Source organism: Suricata suricatta, chromosome 14 (assembly GCF_006229205.1).
Source record: "Suricata suricatta isolate VVHF042 chromosome 14, meerkat_22Aug2017_6uvM2_HiC, whole genome shotgun sequence".
Lineage (NCBI taxonomy): Eukaryota > Metazoa > Chordata > Mammalia > Carnivora > Herpestidae > Suricata > Suricata suricatta.
Window position 1 is genome coordinate 76,102,367 of NC_043713.1, and position 20,021 is coordinate 76,122,387.

A 20,021-nucleotide genomic window follows, 5' to 3' on the forward strand; every position below is an offset into this window, starting at 1 on the left:
GAATCCCCTGGAGGGCATGTGAAAACATAGATTCCTGGGCCCGCCCCAAAGTCTCTGATGCAGCAGGTCTGAGAGGGAGCCCCAGAATTTGCGTTTCTGGTAAGTTCCCGGGTGCCCCGCTGATGCTGCTGGTCCTGGGACCACATTTTGAGGGCCACTGCTCTGCATAAAAGTAGTAGTTTGGCAAAAATCAAACTTTATTTTCCAGCCTGACATTTCAGCATATGAGGTTTGTGTTTGGGGTTTGTGTTGTTTGCTGTTGTTTTGGTTTTTGTTGGTGGTGGTTTTTTTGGGGTTTTTTCTGTGTGTGTGTGTGTGTGTGTGTGTGTGTGTGTATGTGTGTGTGTGTGTGTATGTGTGTGTGTGTGTGTGTGTGTGTTTTATAGACTGGTCAATGTTTGCTAACTATTTTTCAGGTTTTTGTGCTGTTTCGTCTCCTGGCCTCAATCCTATAAACTTGACTTTTATTCGTCATCATCTCTCAGTATCTTCATCCAGTAAATATTTGTGTGATAAGCCAAACAGATAAGGCATGATTAGAACCCCCAGACTGTAGGTCAGACACACCCACCTGTGTTTGAATCCTGACTCTTCCACTAACAGCTGTGTGACCACTTCTGAGCCCTATTTCTTCTTCTGTCCCAAGAGGAAAATAATATCTACCTCACTAGATTGTTTAAAAAAAAAATTGCAGGGCACCTGGGTGGCTCAGTTGGTTGGGCGTCTGACTGCGGCTGAGGTCATAATCTCACGGTTCGTGGGTTTGAGCCCCATGTCAGGCTCTGTGCCGACCACTGGCTTAGAGCCTGGAGCCTGTCTTCAGATCCTGTGACTCCTTCTCTCTCTGACCCTCCCCTGCTCATGCTGTCTCTCTCTTTCTCTCTCTCAAAAATAAATAAAAAACATTTTAAAAAATTGCAAACAAACAAACAAAACAAAAATTAAGTGAGCTAAGTAAGGTAGAACGCTCAGCCCTGTACCTGGCACATTATAAGAACTTCATAAACGAAAGCTACTACTGTTACTAACTTTACGGATTAATTTTGGGGTCCCCCCCACCCAGGAAGCCAGGATACTTGCAAACATCTAACCCCCTTTCCTCCTGCTTCGGCTTAATGGCCACTTCCTCCGGAATTATCATCAGCTGTCTTGTTGGCGTTCTGAATAGAGAGATTAGCGAACTAATAGGAAATTATGCTCAGAAAGCAATTTGCAGTTATCTGAATTGAGGACTTTTCATCTAATAGGTTCACGAGCGCGGAATGGAGTTTCGTTCTAAGTGGTCGGATGTCAGCACAATCCACGCATTGTCTGCTGACTGTGGCTTCAGCTGCAGAAGATGCTGATGGGTTTCCCGGCCCTCATTCCTGCCTGGTCTGCATCTTTCCTCCTCCTTGGGGTCCCTCCACAGGTTTCTGCGGAGCCGAGGTCTGGTTCCCGGGACACCTGTCCAGTCCTGCCTGCATTTGTTTCAGGACAGTGCACAGTGGTGAATTCGGTGGCATGCGCTGTAGGGAACAAGAGTTTCAACCAAGGTGTTTTTGTGTGTACGTGTGTTTTTTGGGTTTTGTGGGGGTTTTTTTGGTTTTGTTTGTTCTTACTGCGTGGACTGAGTGTGGAGGGGTGTGGAAGGGAGGGGCACGTCTTTCAGAACTGTCAGTGGAGAAGCAGCATTTGAATTGTCTGTCCTGCATGTTTAGCCTCCCCTCCCCCCACTCCTTCTCTGAGGTCATGTTCGGTTCCGTCAGCAGCTTTGCCTCAGTGTGTGGCGTGAGGGGCGTTTCTGCGTCACCTCTTGGAGTTCGAAGGTTTTCGAAAGAGACCCGTTTGCTGCCCTCCAGATGCTCACACTCACTGCCAGTGACTTAAAGCTAAAAATTGTCACATCTGAGCCCCTCCCAAGACTTTTTGGCCCAGACTCTGGCTATAGGGCATAGAAACTTGCAATTTAAAAAATTTTTTAGTTTATTTATTTATTGAGAAAAAGAGAGAGAGTGAGCAGGGGAGGAGCAGAGAGAGAGGGAGAGAGGTGGGGCTCGAACCCCCAAACCGTTAGATCACGACCTGAGTCAAAATCAAGAGTTGGACGCTTAACCAACTGAGACACCCAGGTGCTCCAAAACCTGCATTTTTAATAAGCCTCCCAGAGGACTCAGTATTGCACTAAAGTGTGAGTGAGGAACATGACTCTACAGGGAGGGGTGAAGCAGGGAAGTAATTATTACTGTAGGGGGAACGTGCATGGGTGCACCGGGCTGGGGGGGGCACATACATGATGCGCATCAGGGGAAGCTGTCCCAGGGGCCTTTGAGGTCTTGAGGGAGGAGGGGCGCCTGGCTGGCTCCGTTAGGTGAGTGTCTGACTTCAGCTCAGGTCATGATCTCACAGTCCATGAGTTCGAGCCCCACATCGGGGCTCCGTGCGGGAGGAGTGGGGAGTAGCCAGGTAGAGCAGGGGGAAGGGGGGTCTGGGCGAGCACACAGGCACCGGCAAAGCCTGGATCAGGACTTAGAAGGACGCGAGAATATTTTTCAGTTGTCTGTCCCGGTTGGGGCCTGGCGGCCAGGGAATATGATTGTGCCGTGCACCACCCCACCAGGCCACCTCCGCCGGGGTCTGTGGGTGCTCCTCCTGTGCTTTGGGGCCTGGGTAGGGGCCGCTCACTCCCCATCCAACCCCATTCCTTGAACCCTGGAGCATCATCTTGCTGGAGTGGGTCGCTTGCCAAGAGCAAGGCCTTGGGGAGGCCAGTGCTGGTGTCAGGGTCACCTTTGCTTCCGGCAGTGAAGTAGGAGGCAGAAGCCAGGGGTTCTGACGGTCCCCGGGTCACCTGCTCTTACAGCCTGAGACGGAGGTGGGGGAGGGGATTCTGGAGTCAGAATGCCTTGCAGATGCTAAGACTCCTTTCTCTCTAAGACCAGGGAGCGCTCTGCTCTGTCCTCTGCTTTGAAGACAGAATGAGGAAGTTAGCAGCCACTGGGCACAGTCTCCCCTCGCCCACATGTATCTTGGTGGCCTGCTTACCTTTCTGCCCACCTCATTTACCGTCCTGCAGGCACAGCGGGGAACAGTTCACACCTGACACCTCCCCTGAAGGCTCACCCCAAGGGTCCCCGGGGGGAAGCCTCCCCCTCCCCGGGGTGGCTCAGGGCCAGGGACCAGCTGGTGCCCAGCATGCAGGAGGCCAGCCTGCTCACGGAGCCACTCACAGCCCAGGGCCCCGGAGGGCTCAGGCTGAGCCCGGAGTCACCTGAAACCACATCTCCCCCGCCTCTTATCCTGCTCCCTCCACAATGGAAGCCTCTCTTGGGGAACTCTCTCCACTCACAACGATACCCATCTCTGGATCTGATTCTGAGGAACCCAACTTAGCAGAATAAAACAACAGCGGGGTCCAGAGAGAGCTGCCTGCAGGTCCTGGCTCTGCCGCTTCCTGCTCTGTGACTCTGGGGAAGCTACTAAACCTCTCTGAAGTAAAATGAGGTCCAAGGACACGTGAGGGCACCAGTCACATTAAGGACTTGAGGATTCCCTCAAATCAGAATCTTTCGATTAGTTGTTCAGCATTTATTAAATTGCAGAAATGGATTTTCTACTAATGCAAAGAAGGAAGAGAACCCTACTTACTAAATCACCTCCATGGGTTGAAGTGAGGGAAAGTTCTGGAACATGGAGCACATTTCCTCCTTTTCTGTAGTTCTTATTCCCTGTTTGTCTTTTAGGATATTCTGAACCATCTAAGATATGTTCAAGCGTTTATAATAGGGTTTCTTGACCTCAGAACCACTGAAACTTGGGGCCTGAGAATTCCTTGTTGGGGTGACTGCCCTGTGCGTTGCAGGACAAGTAGCAGCATTGCTGGCCTCCACCCCCCAAGGGCCAGGAGCACCCCCACCACACAGACACACAGACACACCCTCCATCCCGAGTTGTGACAACCAAACATGCCGCCAGATCTTCCCACTGGGAGCAGAATCACCCTTGGTGGAATTGGCTCCGGTTTATACAGTGAAGTCATGGCCAGCCGACGGGACTGTGGCATACTTACAATTCAGTTCTAGAGTGCTGCTTTAGAGAGTGGGGGAGGGGCAGAGAGAGAGGGAGACACAGAATCTGAAGCAGGCTCCAGGCTCTGAGCTGTCAGCCCAGACCCCGACGCGGGGCTCGAACCCGTGAACTGAGGGATCATGACCTGAGCTGAAGTCAGATGCTCAACCGATGGAGCCACACAGGCACCTCTACTAATTTTCATTTAAAGGAGCCGTGGCTCTGTCATTGGATCTTTCTACTTGGATTTTGTGTACTTATTGGCTCTTCTCTTGCCCTGTATGTTCTCCTAATCTGTGTTTCTGCATCAATACCATGTTTTATCTGAAAACGTCCTGGTTGTGCACAGTGACTCCAGCCACAGGTGACAGGATAGACAAGTATGGAGTAAGCCATGGTTGGTTTGAGCAACTGGGTGCCCTCATTTTCCCAGCCCTGGAAGGACTCAGGAGCTGATGAGCTGATGTTGCAGCTGCTGCCAAGTTCCTGGAAGCTTCAGGAATTTATACCACACACAGGATATTGGCAGGATATAATTATAAGCGTACATTTCAGAGATCACCAGCTTGAAGCCTGAACTTACTTTTCCTTTAATAGAAACATTTCTGGTTTTGCAACAAGTGTAATGGGAATTCACGGTCCTTTATATGAGTTTTTACCTATTACGTGCAAAACTTTGGGTCCAATTACATGTGCATGGGAAGGATGATTATAATTTTACTGGATGGGCGCCTGGGTGGCTCAGTAGGTAAGCATCCGATTCTTGATTTCGGCTCAGGTTATGATTTCATGGTTCGTGAGATCGAGCCCGGATCGGACTCCGTGCTGATAGTGCAGAGTCTGCTTGGGATTCTCTCTCTCCCTCTCTGCCCCTCCCTCTCTCTCTCAAAAAAAAATAAAAGTAAATAAAACAACTAAAAAATAATTCCGCTGGACGCTGAGTTGGGCATGGTGTGTGATGATAACAGTGCTGATAATATCATATTTGGAGGGCTTACTAAGTGCTGGACATTTTGTGAAACAGTTTACATGCATGATCTCATATAATCCTTGGAACAGCCCTGAAAGGTAGGATCTGTTCCTCCCCATTTTACAGATAAGGAAGCGGAGGCCTTCAGGAGTAAATCTGAAGTCTCCCAGGGGGTAGATCTGCCCATCAAACCACCGGTCTCTCTGACTCGAGATCCCAGACTCTTGACCACTTTCCATGGGTAAAGGGCCAGCCACACAGTAGGCCAGCAACAAATGCCAGCCCCTCTCTGCTTCTCCTTGAATTAAACAGGCAGAATGAAGATGCAAATCTGATCTCAACCTGACCCCGACCGGAGCTAGTAACTTTTCACCTCCTCTTTCCCCGAGCCTGCTACCCTCTCCTCTAGTCCTTGAATTGAAAGATGGTGAACAGGGGGTGCCTGGGGGGCTCAGTCTATTGGGCATGCAGCTTCGGCTCAGGTCATGATCTCAGGGTTCTTGAGTTCGAGTCCCGCGTTGTGCTCTGTGCTGACAGCTCAGAGCCTGGAGCCTGCTTCAGATTCTGTGTCTCCCTCTCTCTCCGCCCCTCCCCCACTAATACTCCATCTCTCTCTCTCTCTCAAAATAAATAAAAGCATTTTAAAAAATTAAAAATAAAGATGATGAGCGGGTCTTTGTGTTCTGATGAGCACCTGCAGGTCCTAGGAACCAAGAGGACTCCGTGGTCACTCTCTCCTCTCTGGGACAAGTGGGGGATGGGGGGGGAGGGGATCTCCAGCAGCTAATAAATCCATGGCTTCCCTGCAGCATATCCTCTTACAGAGAGACGTGCTGGATTTTCCCGATCATCTTTCATTATTTTGCTGGAGCCTGCGGTGTGCTTTCTATGTTAACGCTCCCTTCCAACCTTGTTCCCCTCTGTTGTTGGGTTGTTTTTTTCTTTCTTACCAGTCGCGGCCCCAGAGCTTGGCCCCACTGACCTGCCAGGGGCGAGGGGAAGAAGTGTTTGGATGTCCTCCGCTGAGAGCATCTGGGGGCGTTTCTCGAAGCGTTGTCGCAAATGAGAGACCACAGGGGAACCGAGAACTGGTGAAACCAGCCCCCCTGTAAAGGGGGCAGTGATTTGGTTTTGTGATTTTGTAGGACGCCTTGAGGAGCACTTAATGCAGTGACCTGGGGGGGCGGGGAGCGGAAGCAGGAGGTCAGGAGGATACTGTGTGGCGGAGCTTTGTGCCCTTTCATTGTACATGTTCTGCTGCTGGGGGAAGGGGAGGGTCTTTGCAAAATGTGTATCCAGCCTTTGCCTCCCCGCTTAAAACCCTTCCTTGGCTCTCTCTTGCTTGCAGGGTAAATCCAGGCTCCCAGGGACACACTGCACTGTCCCTTGCTTAGCTGTCCTTCCGCCCTTCTCACTACCTCCCTTCTCGAACCCAGAGCTCCAGCCTCACTGAGCCATCAAACCCCCGTGGCTACAGCAGGCCACCTGCCTACCAATCAGTGCATCCTCACACTGCCTTTTATTGCTTCTGCCTGGATCTCCCTGGCACACTTCAGCCAGCTCCCGTGTATCCTGCAGGCTCAGCTCAGTCACCTCTTCCTGCAGGAAGCCCTCCTGGACTCCCCTCAGATGCAAAGTGCCACACTTTGTCCTTCACCGTCATTCCGTAGAACATAACTACATGTCTTCGCCTACACACCTGCCTGTCTCTCTGACCGGACTTTATCTTAGATGAGGGTAGGGCTCTGCCTGCGTTTTTCCCTCTCTGTACCTCCAGGCCCGGCACGGTACTCAGTACGTAGAAAGCGGTCAGTAAATGCTTGTTGGTGGAGTAGGTCTCAAAAGGAGCTTCTGGAGGGAAAGTGGTTTTTGCCAGCCCAAGGGCCTGAGAACCTAGTTCCCATCCACGGGGGATCCTTTCTAGAAAGGGGGCTGCTCCGAGGCAGTGGATGGATGGAAAAATGATGTTCATGCTTGAAATAGTAGGAGATGGCTTTACATACCTGGATGGTGAACTCTGTGCTGGGTGTTTGCAAGAGAGATGATTAAAGAGAGAATTCTTGAAGCACCTGGGTGGTTCAGTCGATTAAGCGTCCGACTTTGGCTCAGCTTATCATCTTATGGTTTGTGGGTTCAAGCCCCATGTCAGGCTCTTTGCTGACAGCTCAGAGCCTGGAGCCTGCTTTGGATTCTGTGTGTCCCTCGCTCTCTGCCCCTCCTCCACTTGCATCTGTCTCTCTCTGTCTCAAAAATAAACATTTAAAAAATTTTTTTTAAAAAGACAATTCTTGCTCTGTTTTATTGCACACACCCTAGGGCCTCACCCAGCATCTGGCTCAGAGGAGGAAGGGAATCAGATTCTTATGTGCATGAATGAACGAATGACCCCAACTCCGCTCTTTACTTCTGTATGATTGGGCTGCCTACCGAGCCTCAGTCTTTCTGACTTTGAAATGGGTGCGATGGTTTCCACCCTTCGTGGCACTGTTGTTCAGAGTAAACAGGTTACTTAAGAGCACCTAGCCCAAGGTTGGCATTTCTTCAACGTCCCCTCATTCAGATGCTGGGGGCCAGGTTTTCAAAACACCATTTGATCTCGGTAAGGAAGAGCTGAGCGCTGTTCAGATGGGTTGCCAAGCAAACTGGTGTGGACAAGACAAAGTCAGGGTCACGGAGCTCGGCCGCAGACTTCGTGAACTGGTGACAGGTGCCCAGTGAACCATTTGAAATGGACGTGATTGTGTTCACCGGCGGGAATGTTGCCCGCCCCTCTTCAGGGAAGGCTAGCCTCTGATCCTAGTGCCCTGGGCTCTGATCTGCCCCACCGGAAGGCTGGGGGCCATGACAGATCCGTGAAGGGAACAGCAAAACTGCTCATCAAGGGGCATTTGTCCCCCTCTGGTGCCGGGCAAGGTCCGTGCATGGCCAGTGTGCTCTGGCCCACCCCCTGTCCTGTCCTGCCCTCACGGTGGGGGAGAGAGGACCTCGAGACAAGAATGCAGAGAGGGACACACCTGCATCTCACAAGCCATGAGAGATTCCTTTTATAAGAAATAGGAATCATTTATCAAGAAGTCTTTTGATAGAGACAATCCACACCCGCACACCAGTGGCGTTCGATGGCTTTCCCTGCCCTTCATCCCTCCGTCTTGCCTTTTCTGTCCCCCCGCATCTGGGGTGTTCACGCAGCCTGTGTCACGCGCCAGCCCCCAGGCCAGGTGCCGAAACAGGGGCAGGAACGGGAGCTTACAAGGTTGAGGGAGACCCAGACCGTGCCCTCAAGATAAGTTCACGTATTTAACTTTCAGATGGAGAGGAGGTCTCATTCAGCTAGCAGCTCCTTCGGGAACAAGATAGTCCACGAAAGCAACTTTTCTCCATAACTGAAGCTTATCCTCTTAGCTTTGAAAGTTAAAAAAAAAAAAAAAAAAAAAAAAAGAAACCCTTTTCCATGAAAAGTCTTTGCAAGTGTCCCAGCTGTGTGAGGTTCGCCTGACATTCCCTGGGTCTACTGGAGTGTGTTTCAGCCTGCCTACGGACACCTTGACCTGTGCCCCATCTCGGTGGACCTCACTCAGGCGTTGTTTCGGACGGACGTCCCCTTGGTGTGGGGAGGGCAGACTGGGATTCCAGCTCGTGTTGGCTTGACTCGGAAGCCCAAACCTCTAACTGCTTCCAGAACCCCGTCTGACCTTTCCTTGGTGCCTGGCGTTGTTAGAGCCACCACCCTCACTCACGGTGCTCCTCCGGGCCACCTTTGATGGGGAGATTTGTCCTGGGCAGTTAACTATGCCCCCCCCCCCGCCCTCCCTTTTCTGTGTGTGGAACGGAGCACCCAGAGAACCAAATTCATTAAGGATGTGGGCTTCAGACCCACAAGGGACAAGGAGTAGAGGGCTCCGGTTTGGTGTGAGAGTTTTGGGATGGCCACGTTGGGTTTTGAGCCTCCTTTCTTGATCATGGGGTCCGGGTTGGGTTCTCCTCTTTCTAAAGACCTCCAAACAAGGATTCGAGGGCGAGTTTAAGAGGTGATCTGGACCACACAGCAAGGGAGCAGGTGGGTGAGACCAGGAAGGGAAGGAAGGCAGCCAGTGCTGGGAGCTTCATTGGGCTGGAACAGCTCTGGGTAGCTGGGGTCCAGTCTCACGTCTAACACTTCTGAGTTGTCCCACTCACCAATCAGGTCCCACCCATGGGTGTTTCAAAGCTCCGGACATTGCAACCAGCCCACAATTCAGCAAGAGAACATCCTCCAGTGGAGGGTCTCGAGGCCTTGAGGGGAATGCTGCCGCATGCGCTAGCAATAAGAATGACCATAGTAAAAACGACAGCAACTGCTACTTCAAGTAATTGTCCCGGGCACCCTGCCTGTGTCGTATCATTAGTTTTCTCTGCAACTCAGGGACAGCAGATACAATGTTTCTTTGCAGCTACAGATGCTGCGATGGTCCCATTTTACAGATGAAGAAACTGTGGCTCAGAGCAGGTCAGCAACTTACTCAAGTGTCACAGCCAGGAAGTGGTAGTGCCAGACTTTGAACCCAGATCCTTCCTCCATAGTTTCCAGACCCCATTTCGCTTTTCTGGAGGGGAGGGTGCTATATTCTGGAAGATCTGGGCTTCTCCACATCCCTCGTTTGGGAAGTAGAATGTGTCTCCCTTATACAGCAGTTCTAGTGTGCACTTGCTGAAAACCCACATTCCCCGCGCAGACAGAATCAGAACCTTGGGGGTTAAGCCCTGGGCGTCTGAGTCGGAGGCGCGTGGTCGACCTTAGTAGTTTTCCCCTTCTGTGGGCAGTGAAAGGAGAAATCTGACTTGGGTGGAATCCTGTGTATTTCCTTATCTGGGTCCTTCTTCCCCTGCCCTTGATGGTCTGTATCATTTCAGCACGAGGCCAGTCTCCCAGCTCAGTTAGCAGATCCTGGACGTGCAGGTGCCAGTGCTTGGCGGACGAGCCTCCGTGCAAAGGGCTAAGTGTTTTCGCGTGAAAGTTCTCCGGGCTTTTCTGCAAGAGCAGCGGCTGTGCCCCCTTGCCAGGCCTGCCCTTCGAAGCGCTGGCCAGAGGGACGAGCGTTCATTCTCCCACCCTTTGGCCAGAGATGAAGGAAGGCTTTTCTCTAACTGCCAGCAGTGCCCATTAGAAAAGACTCGTAGGCGGGAGAGGCAGAAAGGAAACATTGCTTTCTGGAAGCTTCCAGGGCAGAATCCAGTGATTTCAAACAGCAAGGAGTGCAGAAACTTCTAGGTCGCACTCTTATTTGGCATCAGCAGATTCCCCAACGCAGGGCTTCCCAAACATCAGCCTGACCCATTCCAGCTGTGACAGCCTCCGGTGGCTTCCCCGTGCTGCAGAATCAAATCAGACACCTCACCAGGGTTGCCGGGGCGCCTGCCCACGTCCTCCTGCTCTTCCTCGTGTCTTTATCGCTTTGTCCTTCTCTTCGGCCTCGTTGGCCTTTAGCCTCTGACCCCTGAACCCACCAAGCCCCCTTCCAACTTGTTTCTGCCTCCCCCAACTTTTGCACTGGCTGGAAACCCTCCCCTTCTTGTGCCCATACCCTGCATCCCATTTCTCTGAAGGATTTTTTTTTCTCCATCTCCCTACACTTGCAACTATCTGATATTTGTTTACGTGGTTTTTATCCACCCCCCCCACCCCCATAAACATAGCGGCTTCGTCTGCCCTGTCCCCATCATGTCCCCAGGACCTGGGGCCCAGTAGGCCCGGTTACATGCTTGCAGAATGAATGAAGGGCTAGTTGCACATTCCCCAGAGCTTCGAACTAGGGTTTGGAGGCGATGCCAAGGACTTCGGGGGGGCTGGGAGCTTCCCTATGGGTCTGAGAGTCCAGGGCGCTTTAGAAAAGACAAAGACGAAGACATTTGCAGTAAGGTGGGGACTGTATTATCTCTGTGACGTCAGGCAGCTGTAGAGGGAAGAGCGAAGTGACATCTTAGGCTCATCCCAAAGGAGGACATTTTGATTGTGCTGGTTAGAGATCCTCCGAACCTCCCCAACTATTCACCACACCCCCAACTCACCACACCCCCAGGATGTAAAGGAACAGAGTGGAGGGTTTACAGGCATCTGCGTGGTGGATAGAACTGGGCTCGGGACCTCTGTCTCTTATTAGCTATTTGACCGTCAGCAAGTGATCCAAATTTGCTGAGCCTCAGCTTTTCACTCTGTAAAATGGGGATAACACTAGTTCCTATTTTTACTTTGAGGGGGAAGGGGGAGAGAGAGAGGGAGAGAGAGAATCCCAACCAGGCTCCACGCATGGAGCCCAACGCAGGGCTCTTTCCCAGGACCGTGAGATCAGGACCTGAGTCAAAATCAAGAGTCAGATGCTTACCTGACTGCGCCACCCAGGTGCTCCTGGTTCCTACTTTTTAGGATTGATATGAGGATTAAATAAATTGCATAAAGCCCCGGCGGGGGGGCATTACATGGTTCATCACCAGCACTGTGTAAATGATAACTCCTGTTCTCACAGTTCTAGCATCTTTGAACCTCTTTTTCTCTCTCTTTTTTTTAGTATTTATTTTTTGGGAGAGTGCAGGCTGGGGAGGGACTGAGAGAGGGACACAGAGGAGCTGAAGCGGGCTCTGCACTAACCGTCTGACAGCAGCGAGCCCGATGTGGGGCTCGAACCCACGAACCTTGAGTTCATGACCTGAGCCGAAGTCAGACACTCAACTGACTGAGCCACGGAAGCACCCCGATAGCACACACCTCTTAATGGTTTTTGACCATTTCAGACTTTCGGGGGCCAAGAGCTGCCACCGCTTTGATTCCGAATTGTCCAAGCCACCTTGTCCTGAGCTAATTCAGTCATTCACTCACGACTGTGTCGTGATTTTGTCGTATGAATGTAGCAGCCTTCCTTTTATTTATTTACTATTTATGGCCTTTTTCATTTCAATGCATTTATTTAAAGATGAAAATGTATCTTATGAGCGGAAAATCAGCATCAGTTCCGTTAATATAAGGCAACCAGAAAAAAAAAAAAGATGTTCAGATGGAAAAAAATAAATTTAGTTTTTAATTTTTTTTTAATGTTTGCTTATTTTTGAGAGAGAGAGCACAAGCAGGGGAAGAGGCAGGGAGCGAGGGAGACACAGAATCTGAAGCAGCTCCAGGCTCTGAGCTGTCAGCACAGAGGCCGATGCAGGGCTGGAACCCACAAACCGTGAGATCATGACCTGAGCCAAAGTCGGACGCCTAACCGACTGAGCCACCCAGGCACCTCGGAAGAATAAATTTAATACGTTACCTGTGGATACTGTCGTCTGTCCAAATCTGGGGCTGGGCTTAGCGTGTGGTAGAGACATGTAAAGACATGGTAGCACCGGAGAACAGTCAGAGTGAAGGAGAATTGGAGATGACCTCATGTTCTCACGGTGTGAGTGGGCATTGCTCTGTGCTGCCCGCCTCTCTCCCTGCTTCATCTCTGCGCTCCCGGCGGCCTCAGGTCTAACCTTCCCTATCAGAGAGGAATTCAGTGCCCCATTAGGGCCACTAAAGACTGAAGACAAAATAAACTTGGGGAAACGTGCGTAGACGATGTTCCAAATCAACTAGACCAGCAGTTCTCAGGCCCGAGCGCATTTGAGACTCAGGCGGAGGCTTGTTCAAAACCGGTGACTGCCTTTCCGCTCTGGAATCTTGGACCTATCAATCCGGGGTGGGGTCCCCGAAGCTGGCATTTCTGAGAAGTCCCCAGATGGTGCTGATGTGACTTGGTTTCAGGGCTCCACTTTGAGAACCACGGAGCTAGACTAATCAGGGGAGTCAAAGTCGAGTCTATGACTGGGCATTTACAACATTCTGTTAAAGAGACCGATCACATCCCTAGAGGGGAAGAGGATCGAGGGCAAATCTACAGCTCCCGCCTCTGTGCGTTTTAATATTAAACCTCTGAGCAGGCTAAGGGTGCCTTCTGGCAAAGATGTTGGCTGTTGGACTTTAGGCTCGTGCGTGCAGAAATGGAAAGGGCACCCAAAAGGATACCTCTGCACAGTGTGTACCCTTCTTTTGACATAAAACTCTAAAAGGAAAAGATAAACCAGCTCCAAATTACTTGGGGTTTTTATTATCTAGTATCCTCTTGAAGTCTGATAACTTCTTTGGAGGAGAACGAGGTGACATTGTCTCAAAGTAGGACATTTTGACTCGAAACTCTTCACACCTCTAAAACTGAATACTTGTCACTAATCTCATTGTAAATGGAAGCCATGAGTAGCTGTCTGTCTCCTGTTGCTTGAGGCTTCAAGAAAAATGAGAAGCCACCGTTGGCACCTTTCTGTAGGAGAGCTCAGTTAATCTGTTTTTCCATCTGTAAAATGGGAATAATACTATCCATTGTGTAATGTTGTTAGAATGACCTAATGACATAGTATATATAATATGTTTGGTACAGGGGCACCTGGGTGGCTCAGTTGTGTAAGCCTCCGACTTCGGCTCAGGTCAGATCTCACGTTCATGGGTTCGAGCTCTGCGTCGGGCTCTGTGCTGACAGGTAGCTCAGAGCCTGGAGCCTGCTTCCAGTTCTGTGTCTCCTTCTCTCTCTGCCCCTCCCCCTCTCATGCTCTGTCTATCTCTGTATCAAACATAAATAAAACATTAAAAAATTAAAAAAAAAATGTTTGGTACAATGGCTGGCAGATGAATCTACAAGTAAACAGTGGAAGATTATTAGGATTGGATGATGATGATGATGATGGTTAAGTTTAAAAATAGAGACTAAAAGTGGAACTGTCTTTCAAAGCATAAAGTCCAAGGGGACACTGTTGGTGAAAGAATTGCTACCCACTCTGACCACCTAGGGCTGACCTTTGAGAGTGGAATGGCAACAGATTATCTTCCGAGTTAATTTCCACAGGTGCACTCAGCTACCCTATCTTATGTCACATTTTTGTATCCACAGCTTCCAGAGATTTCTAAATCACCAGGGCATCACATCCATCTATTCATCATCTATCTACCCCCCGGCTCACCCACCCATCCATCCATCCATCCATCCATCCATCCATCTACCCATCCATCCATCCAACCACCATCCATCCATCCATCCTTCCATCTGTCTACCCATCCACCCACTCACACATCCATCTACCTCTCTACCCACCCATCCATCTACCCATCCACTCACCCACCAACCTACCTATCTCTCCATCCTGTTCTCTCTTTCTCTCTCTCAGGTTAAAGTGCCACAACAAATGCACCAAAGAAGCCCCACCCTGTCACCTCCTGATCATCCACAGAGGAGGTAAGTATTTAACACTTGTTGCTCTGTGGGGTAGGGTGGGGTGGGGTGGGGGCTTCTGCAAGCCCTCTGAAATAGCTGTCCCATCCAGGCCACTTCTGGGTACCTCCCAATACCCTGATACTTGCTTAATTTTTTTTCCCTCTGACGCTCTTCCTGACATCTGTCCCCTCCATCCATTTCCTCTGCCTCTACTCCTTATTCCTTGCCCCACTGCTGGTCTCTCGGATACTTTAGCCCCCAGATTTACCTCCCTCTTCCTAAATCTTTTTCTCTCATACTTGTCTGCTTTCCTAATTTCCACTCTCCTCTCTTCCCCCCCCTAATCTCATTGCTTTTCCTTCCCATTTAAAAAGAATGCTAGCTGAGTATTTCCATTACCCACTCTTCAGACTCAATCATTTGGCCCTGCAGAGGTGGGTGTGGGGAGGGGTCGTCCTTGGGTCTGTTGGTTTGTGGCCATCTGTGTTCTGTCCCCTGGGGCTCTGGGAGTGTCCTGGGCAACTTGTCCAAGCCACAAGGTTAACAGCTATCCTGGGACAGCCACTTGCACAAAAAGCAAGACCAATTTAGTGAGGAGGAAAGACTGGAAGGAAGAGCTTCCCCTGCCTCCCAGGGACTCAATAGGAAGCACCTCCTTGGAAAGCCTTGGAGTCCAGCTTTCACAATACTTGCCCTGATTCTTGTCTCATGGGGGTGTTATCTCTGGCTTCTATTATCTACATTACAATTCATTCACCAGGGGACTCTCTGGGCCTCTGTTATTCAATACAGTACCTGCTAGTCACACCTGGCTATTCAGATTTAGATGAAATAAAAATTAAAATTCCATTACTCTGCCACACCAGCCACGTTTCAAGGGCTCAGGAGCCACAGATGGCTACCATATTGGATAGTGCAGATAATGGACGCTGTCATCATTCCCGGAAGTTCTGCTGGCTGTCACTGGTCCCGACCTTTGCCATTCAAAGTGCAGTCCACGGATTAGCAACATCCCATCACCTGGGAGCTTGTTCGAGATGCAGCTTCTGGCCCCACAGGAGACCTACTGAATCAATCAGATTCTGCATTTTGAAACAAATCTGCAGGAAGTTCCTCTGCTCCTTAACGTTAAGAAGCAAGGCTCTAGGGTAGAAGTTGCAAACTCAGGTGCCTGCCTGGGCCAAGCCAGGGTCCGAAACAAGAGAAGGTGGCCAGGTGGGGCCATGCAAAGTAGAGAGGGAGCGCAAACACCATTGCTTCTGCAGCGATGGAAACAATGTAGACCTGAATTTTTCCCATGTTTCAAAGAAAAGCCCAAATAGTTGTATTGTTTTTGGATGTTAGCAACTTCTTGAAGTTGTAAAATTCTCCCTGGCCAATTCCCTGCCCTCCCACCCTCCCATCTGTCGGTTAGAGAGAGCCTTGGAGCCAGTGTTGAGGTACACAGCCTGCTGATGTGACATGGAGTCCCTCCTTGTCCCTGCTGTGTCCCTCCCAGCTCCCTAGCCTTGGTCAGTGCAGTCGCCGGGGAATCTTCCCTGTCTTAGAATGAACCCAAGGGAAGCTTCACGGAGGAAGCAAATTGCTGCTGAAAGTCTTGAGATCCATTCCAAAGCCAATGGGCCATTGGTTTTCGATGATCTTTGCATTGCTTACCTCCACGAGGGAGGCGAGGAAATTGCAAGTGAAGGAAACGTCTTCAGCCCCCCTGCCCCTTCCCGCCCACATCCTTAATTAAGAACCATCTGCTCCTTGCACAACTCTATATACTCAGTGAGGTTATTTTTAAACCTGACTTCTCATGGCTCTTGAGCCCTTGTCTTGTTTGGGTCGGCTTCATTGGGGAACCACCTCCTACCCAAATTCTCTCCATTGCGGACTCTGCTGGAGCCCAACTCCCATGCAGAGACCAGAACCAGCCAGCTACAAGACGACCCACTTTCCGAGGCTGACACCCGAAGGAGGCCTCCCTACCTGCCGCCTCAAAGGCCATGCCCCCTTGGCTCAAAGGCAGCAGGTGCCTGTACATGCAAAGCCAGTGGAACTTTCCAAAAGTCCTCCAGCTTCTTGCTTCCCCCCCATCCCCCACCCTTGTTGGAAGGAAGTTTAAAATATAGTTGGTTTCCATGGAGATGGCAGCTCAGGCTAAGCAGAGAAATTAAATCCCTGGGTCACTCCAAAGCTTTAACTTTTCCGCCAACACCCTCACACCCCCTACAATACAAAACAGCTAACAAGTAAGACTGCCAGGCATCAAATCTGAATTTGAGCCTCTCAATTTGCCCCTCCCTGTGGTCCCTCTAATAATAACAGAGGGGCAACAGAATGAGAACCTCAGATAACGTGGCTTGGATTTATTTAGCATCAGCTGTGTGCCCAGTTTTTTGTGTGCCTTCAGGGATAATGTTGGGGGGTGTCTGGAAATACTCAGCCTTCCTTTCAGGGGTCCCCGTGGCCTCGTTTAGGACAAACATGTTTTGACCAACAGCAGGCTGCCGGGGCCTGAGAAATCCCACAGGTAACAAAGGAGGATCTCAACACAAAGGTTAGCTGGAGGCAGGGACGGGTGGTCATTCTGAGTTTGTCTGTTGGTCGTAGATCTTAAGGAATCAGGAACCTCTTATATTTCAAAGGAAGGCCAATTCTGAAATGATGTAGGTGTCAAACAATTACGGTATCGAAAAATGAACGGATAGCTTTGGCTTTGTTATTAAAATGTATGGTTGTCAAGTCATTTATTGAGGATAGAAACATTTTAGGAAGCACAGAGGACACCTGATCTTACTACTGGGACACGACAAGGATCGTTTTTGGGAAATTCCCTTCCCATCCTGGGGGTAGGCCTTTGAGAGGGGGTCTGAGCCACGCTTTCCTGGTAGAACGGTATAAAGATGACGTGATACTTAAACTCCCGAATTGCTGTTTTTACCCCTACGGACCCAGCAAGGTTAGTCCGGACAGAGTCTGTCCCTTGTGACATCAACAACCCTCTACGGAAGCCACCCCGGTATTCAGACCTGCACATCAGCCAGACGCTCCCCAAAACCAACAAAATCAGCAAGGTAAGGGTGGGGTCCTGCTGGGTCAGGGCATGCAGGGGCTGCCGCTGCCTGGTAGGAGCAGGGGAAAGCGGGGCCTGAGCGGATTGCTCTGGAAACCTTCACCTTCCAGCCCACCTGGGCTCTCCTCTCTCCATGCGGTTTGTGTAAGTGGAGCTTGAGGGCAGGGGGGAGCATCCAGCCATCCGTGGAGACTGAGTGTGCCAGAAACCTGTCTAATTTAGAGAGAAGGCACACGGAAATGAGAATGAATGAGTGTGTGGAGGAGGGGGCGGTAGGGATCGCGGGAGGGTCCAGGCAGGGTTCCTGAGTGGTCCAGACCCAGCTCTCTTTGCTCTGTGAGATGTTTCACCACTTGCCACTATTCACCTTGCAGATGGCTCTGGGCTGAGCCATCTGTTGAATCAGACCACCGGGGGACGGAGGACTGATTTTGAGCCCCTGCTAGAGATAGATGGATGGATGTGTGTGGGAGGGGGGCCCAAGCTCTGAGCCTCAGCCAGTTTGGTTGGCTTCTGCTTGGGCCTCAGATGGTGGTCAGCCTCTCTATGCCCCTTTCTGTCCACCTTGGCGGGGAAATTTCCAGCGTGATTTCCATGTGCTTGGTCTGTTGGTTGGGCTGCACCAGAACTTTCCCAGGGACACTTGCAGCCTTATGGCAGGAGGCAAAGCCTGCACATGCCAACAGGTGATTTCTCAAGCTCCCCAGTGCTCCTGTGCACCATGTGGACGGTGGGTAAAGTGCGAGTCAACCCGAGCGTGTGGGAAGTCACCACCTGTGTTTGGGACCCACACGAGCGTCACGATGGCTGAGTGGCCTCTTGCTGGCAAGGGTCTGTCTAATTTCTCTGCATAAGGCTGGCAAGGTATTGCCCCTCCCCAGTCCATCCTCCAGACAGCAGTCAGAGTGATTCCTAATGAATGCAATTTGAATCCCGTCCCTCTCCATTAAAAATCATCCAGTGGCTTTCTACTGCATGGAGAAAACAAACCAAGCTACACCTGCAAGGCCGTGCATAATTTGGTGCCTCACTCCATCTCTGACCTCCCTTTGTGTGCCTCCCCATCAAAGCCCATATGTTCTTTCGCACACATGCTATCACCCACCGTTTTTACTACTAGCTCTCAGCCGTTCACCATCTGGCTCCCTGTGGCATCATCTAAGCAGTTGAGAGCTTGGCCTCTGAAGGCCAGCAAACCTTGCAATCAGCCCTGGCTTCCCCCACTTACTAGCAGTGAGCCTTGGGGCAGGCCACCAATCTCTCTTAGCCTCAGTTTTCCCGTACATGAAATGGGTATGTTTCGGTTGACTCCCACCACACAACGTAGCCCCTCCAACTTCATGGTGCACGACATGTAATGATGCCCGTGGAATCTGTGGGACTCAGCTGGGAAAACTCACAGTGGACTGGGGGCTGGAATCTTCTAGAGCAGAGATTGGCAAACTAGGGCTTACAGGCCCAGCCAGCCCCCACCTGCACCTGTTTTTGTGAATCAAGTTACTCTGGCATGAGCCACACCCATATTGTCCGTGGCTGCTTTCACACTATGGTTGAGAATTGAGTGGTTCCAAGGGGGACCACATGGCTCACAAAGCCTAAAATATTTACTGTTTGGCCATGTTGAGAAGTTGGGCAGCCTCTGAGCTAGAGTCCTCATCAGTCGCCTGTCTAGTGTCTAGACTGCGGTGCAACAGAGGCCTGTTCAGCAGAGACTTGGCGGAAGCATCCACATGTGGACTTGCCTTGTGGTTTGCGCTTCCTTACAACATGGCGGCTTCTGGGCGGTCGGGTGTCTTACATGGCAGCTCGGGGCCCAAAGAGCAACTGTTTGAGCAGTGAGGCGGAAGTTTCCTGGGCTTTTATAACGTAACATTATCTTGGTGTGTTGTCTTGGATTGTCACTAGCCAAGGGTTGGTAGTGTCTGTTCTGTCCTATCATATGACAGGGCCTGTCATGCCCTTACTCAGATTTAAGGGGAGAGAGGCATAGACACCACCTGCCAATGGGAGGAGTCTGAGGAATTTGAGGCCATGTTTTAAAATGTCCACAGTGATGGGGGTGCCCGGGTGGCTCAGTCAGTTAAACATCTGACTTCGGCTCAGGTCATGATCTCACAGTTCGTGGGTTCGGGCCCTGTGTCGGGCTCTGCGCTGACAGCTAGCTCAGAGCCTGGAACCTCTTTCAGATTCTGTGTCTCCCTCTCTCTCTCTGCCCCTCCCCCAGTCACACACTGTCTCACTCTGTCTCTCAGAAATAAATAAATGTAAAAAAACTATTTTTTAATGTTCACAGTGGCTTTGATAAGGGCAGTAGCCTCAGAGAGTTGTCTTGGGGATGAAATGAGGTAATCCACATGCAAGCATTTAGTATGGTTCGTGGCACATGGTAAGCGTCCAGAAAATTGTAGATACTGTCATCAGCTTAAATTTTGGGCTTCCAATCCAGATCTTAGGCTGGGTCCACGTTTTCTTTGTTATTGGCAAAAGATACATATAGTTCTCTAGAAGAAGGGATTGCCACCCCTGGGGGTGCTTAGGTCGCTCAAATGGTATGGTTCCTAAGAATTGTGCATGTCCTTCATGACATCTTAGGGGGTAGGTTGCTCAGAGCATCTCGAGACCTTCCTCTGTGGCTTTGCAGGCACACCGAGCCTCTTTCTTGATCAGATGGAACAGAAACACGGGTCAG

At 50.6% G+C, this 20,021-nt stretch overlaps 1 protein-coding gene across 1 annotated transcript in view; it reads left to right on the forward strand.

The window, feature by feature from the left end:
- KSR2 (kinase suppressor of ras 2) overlaps positions 1 to 20,021 on the forward strand; it is a 410,482-nt gene that overhangs the window by 310,461 nt on the left and 80,000 nt on the right. Inside the window, 3 exon segments of the mRNA XM_029922908.1 lie at positions 14,225 to 14,292; positions 17,163 to 17,200; positions 17,202 to 17,333. Of these exon segments, the coding sequence (XP_029778768.1) occupies positions 14,225 to 14,292; positions 17,163 to 17,200; positions 17,202 to 17,333 (238 nt within the window).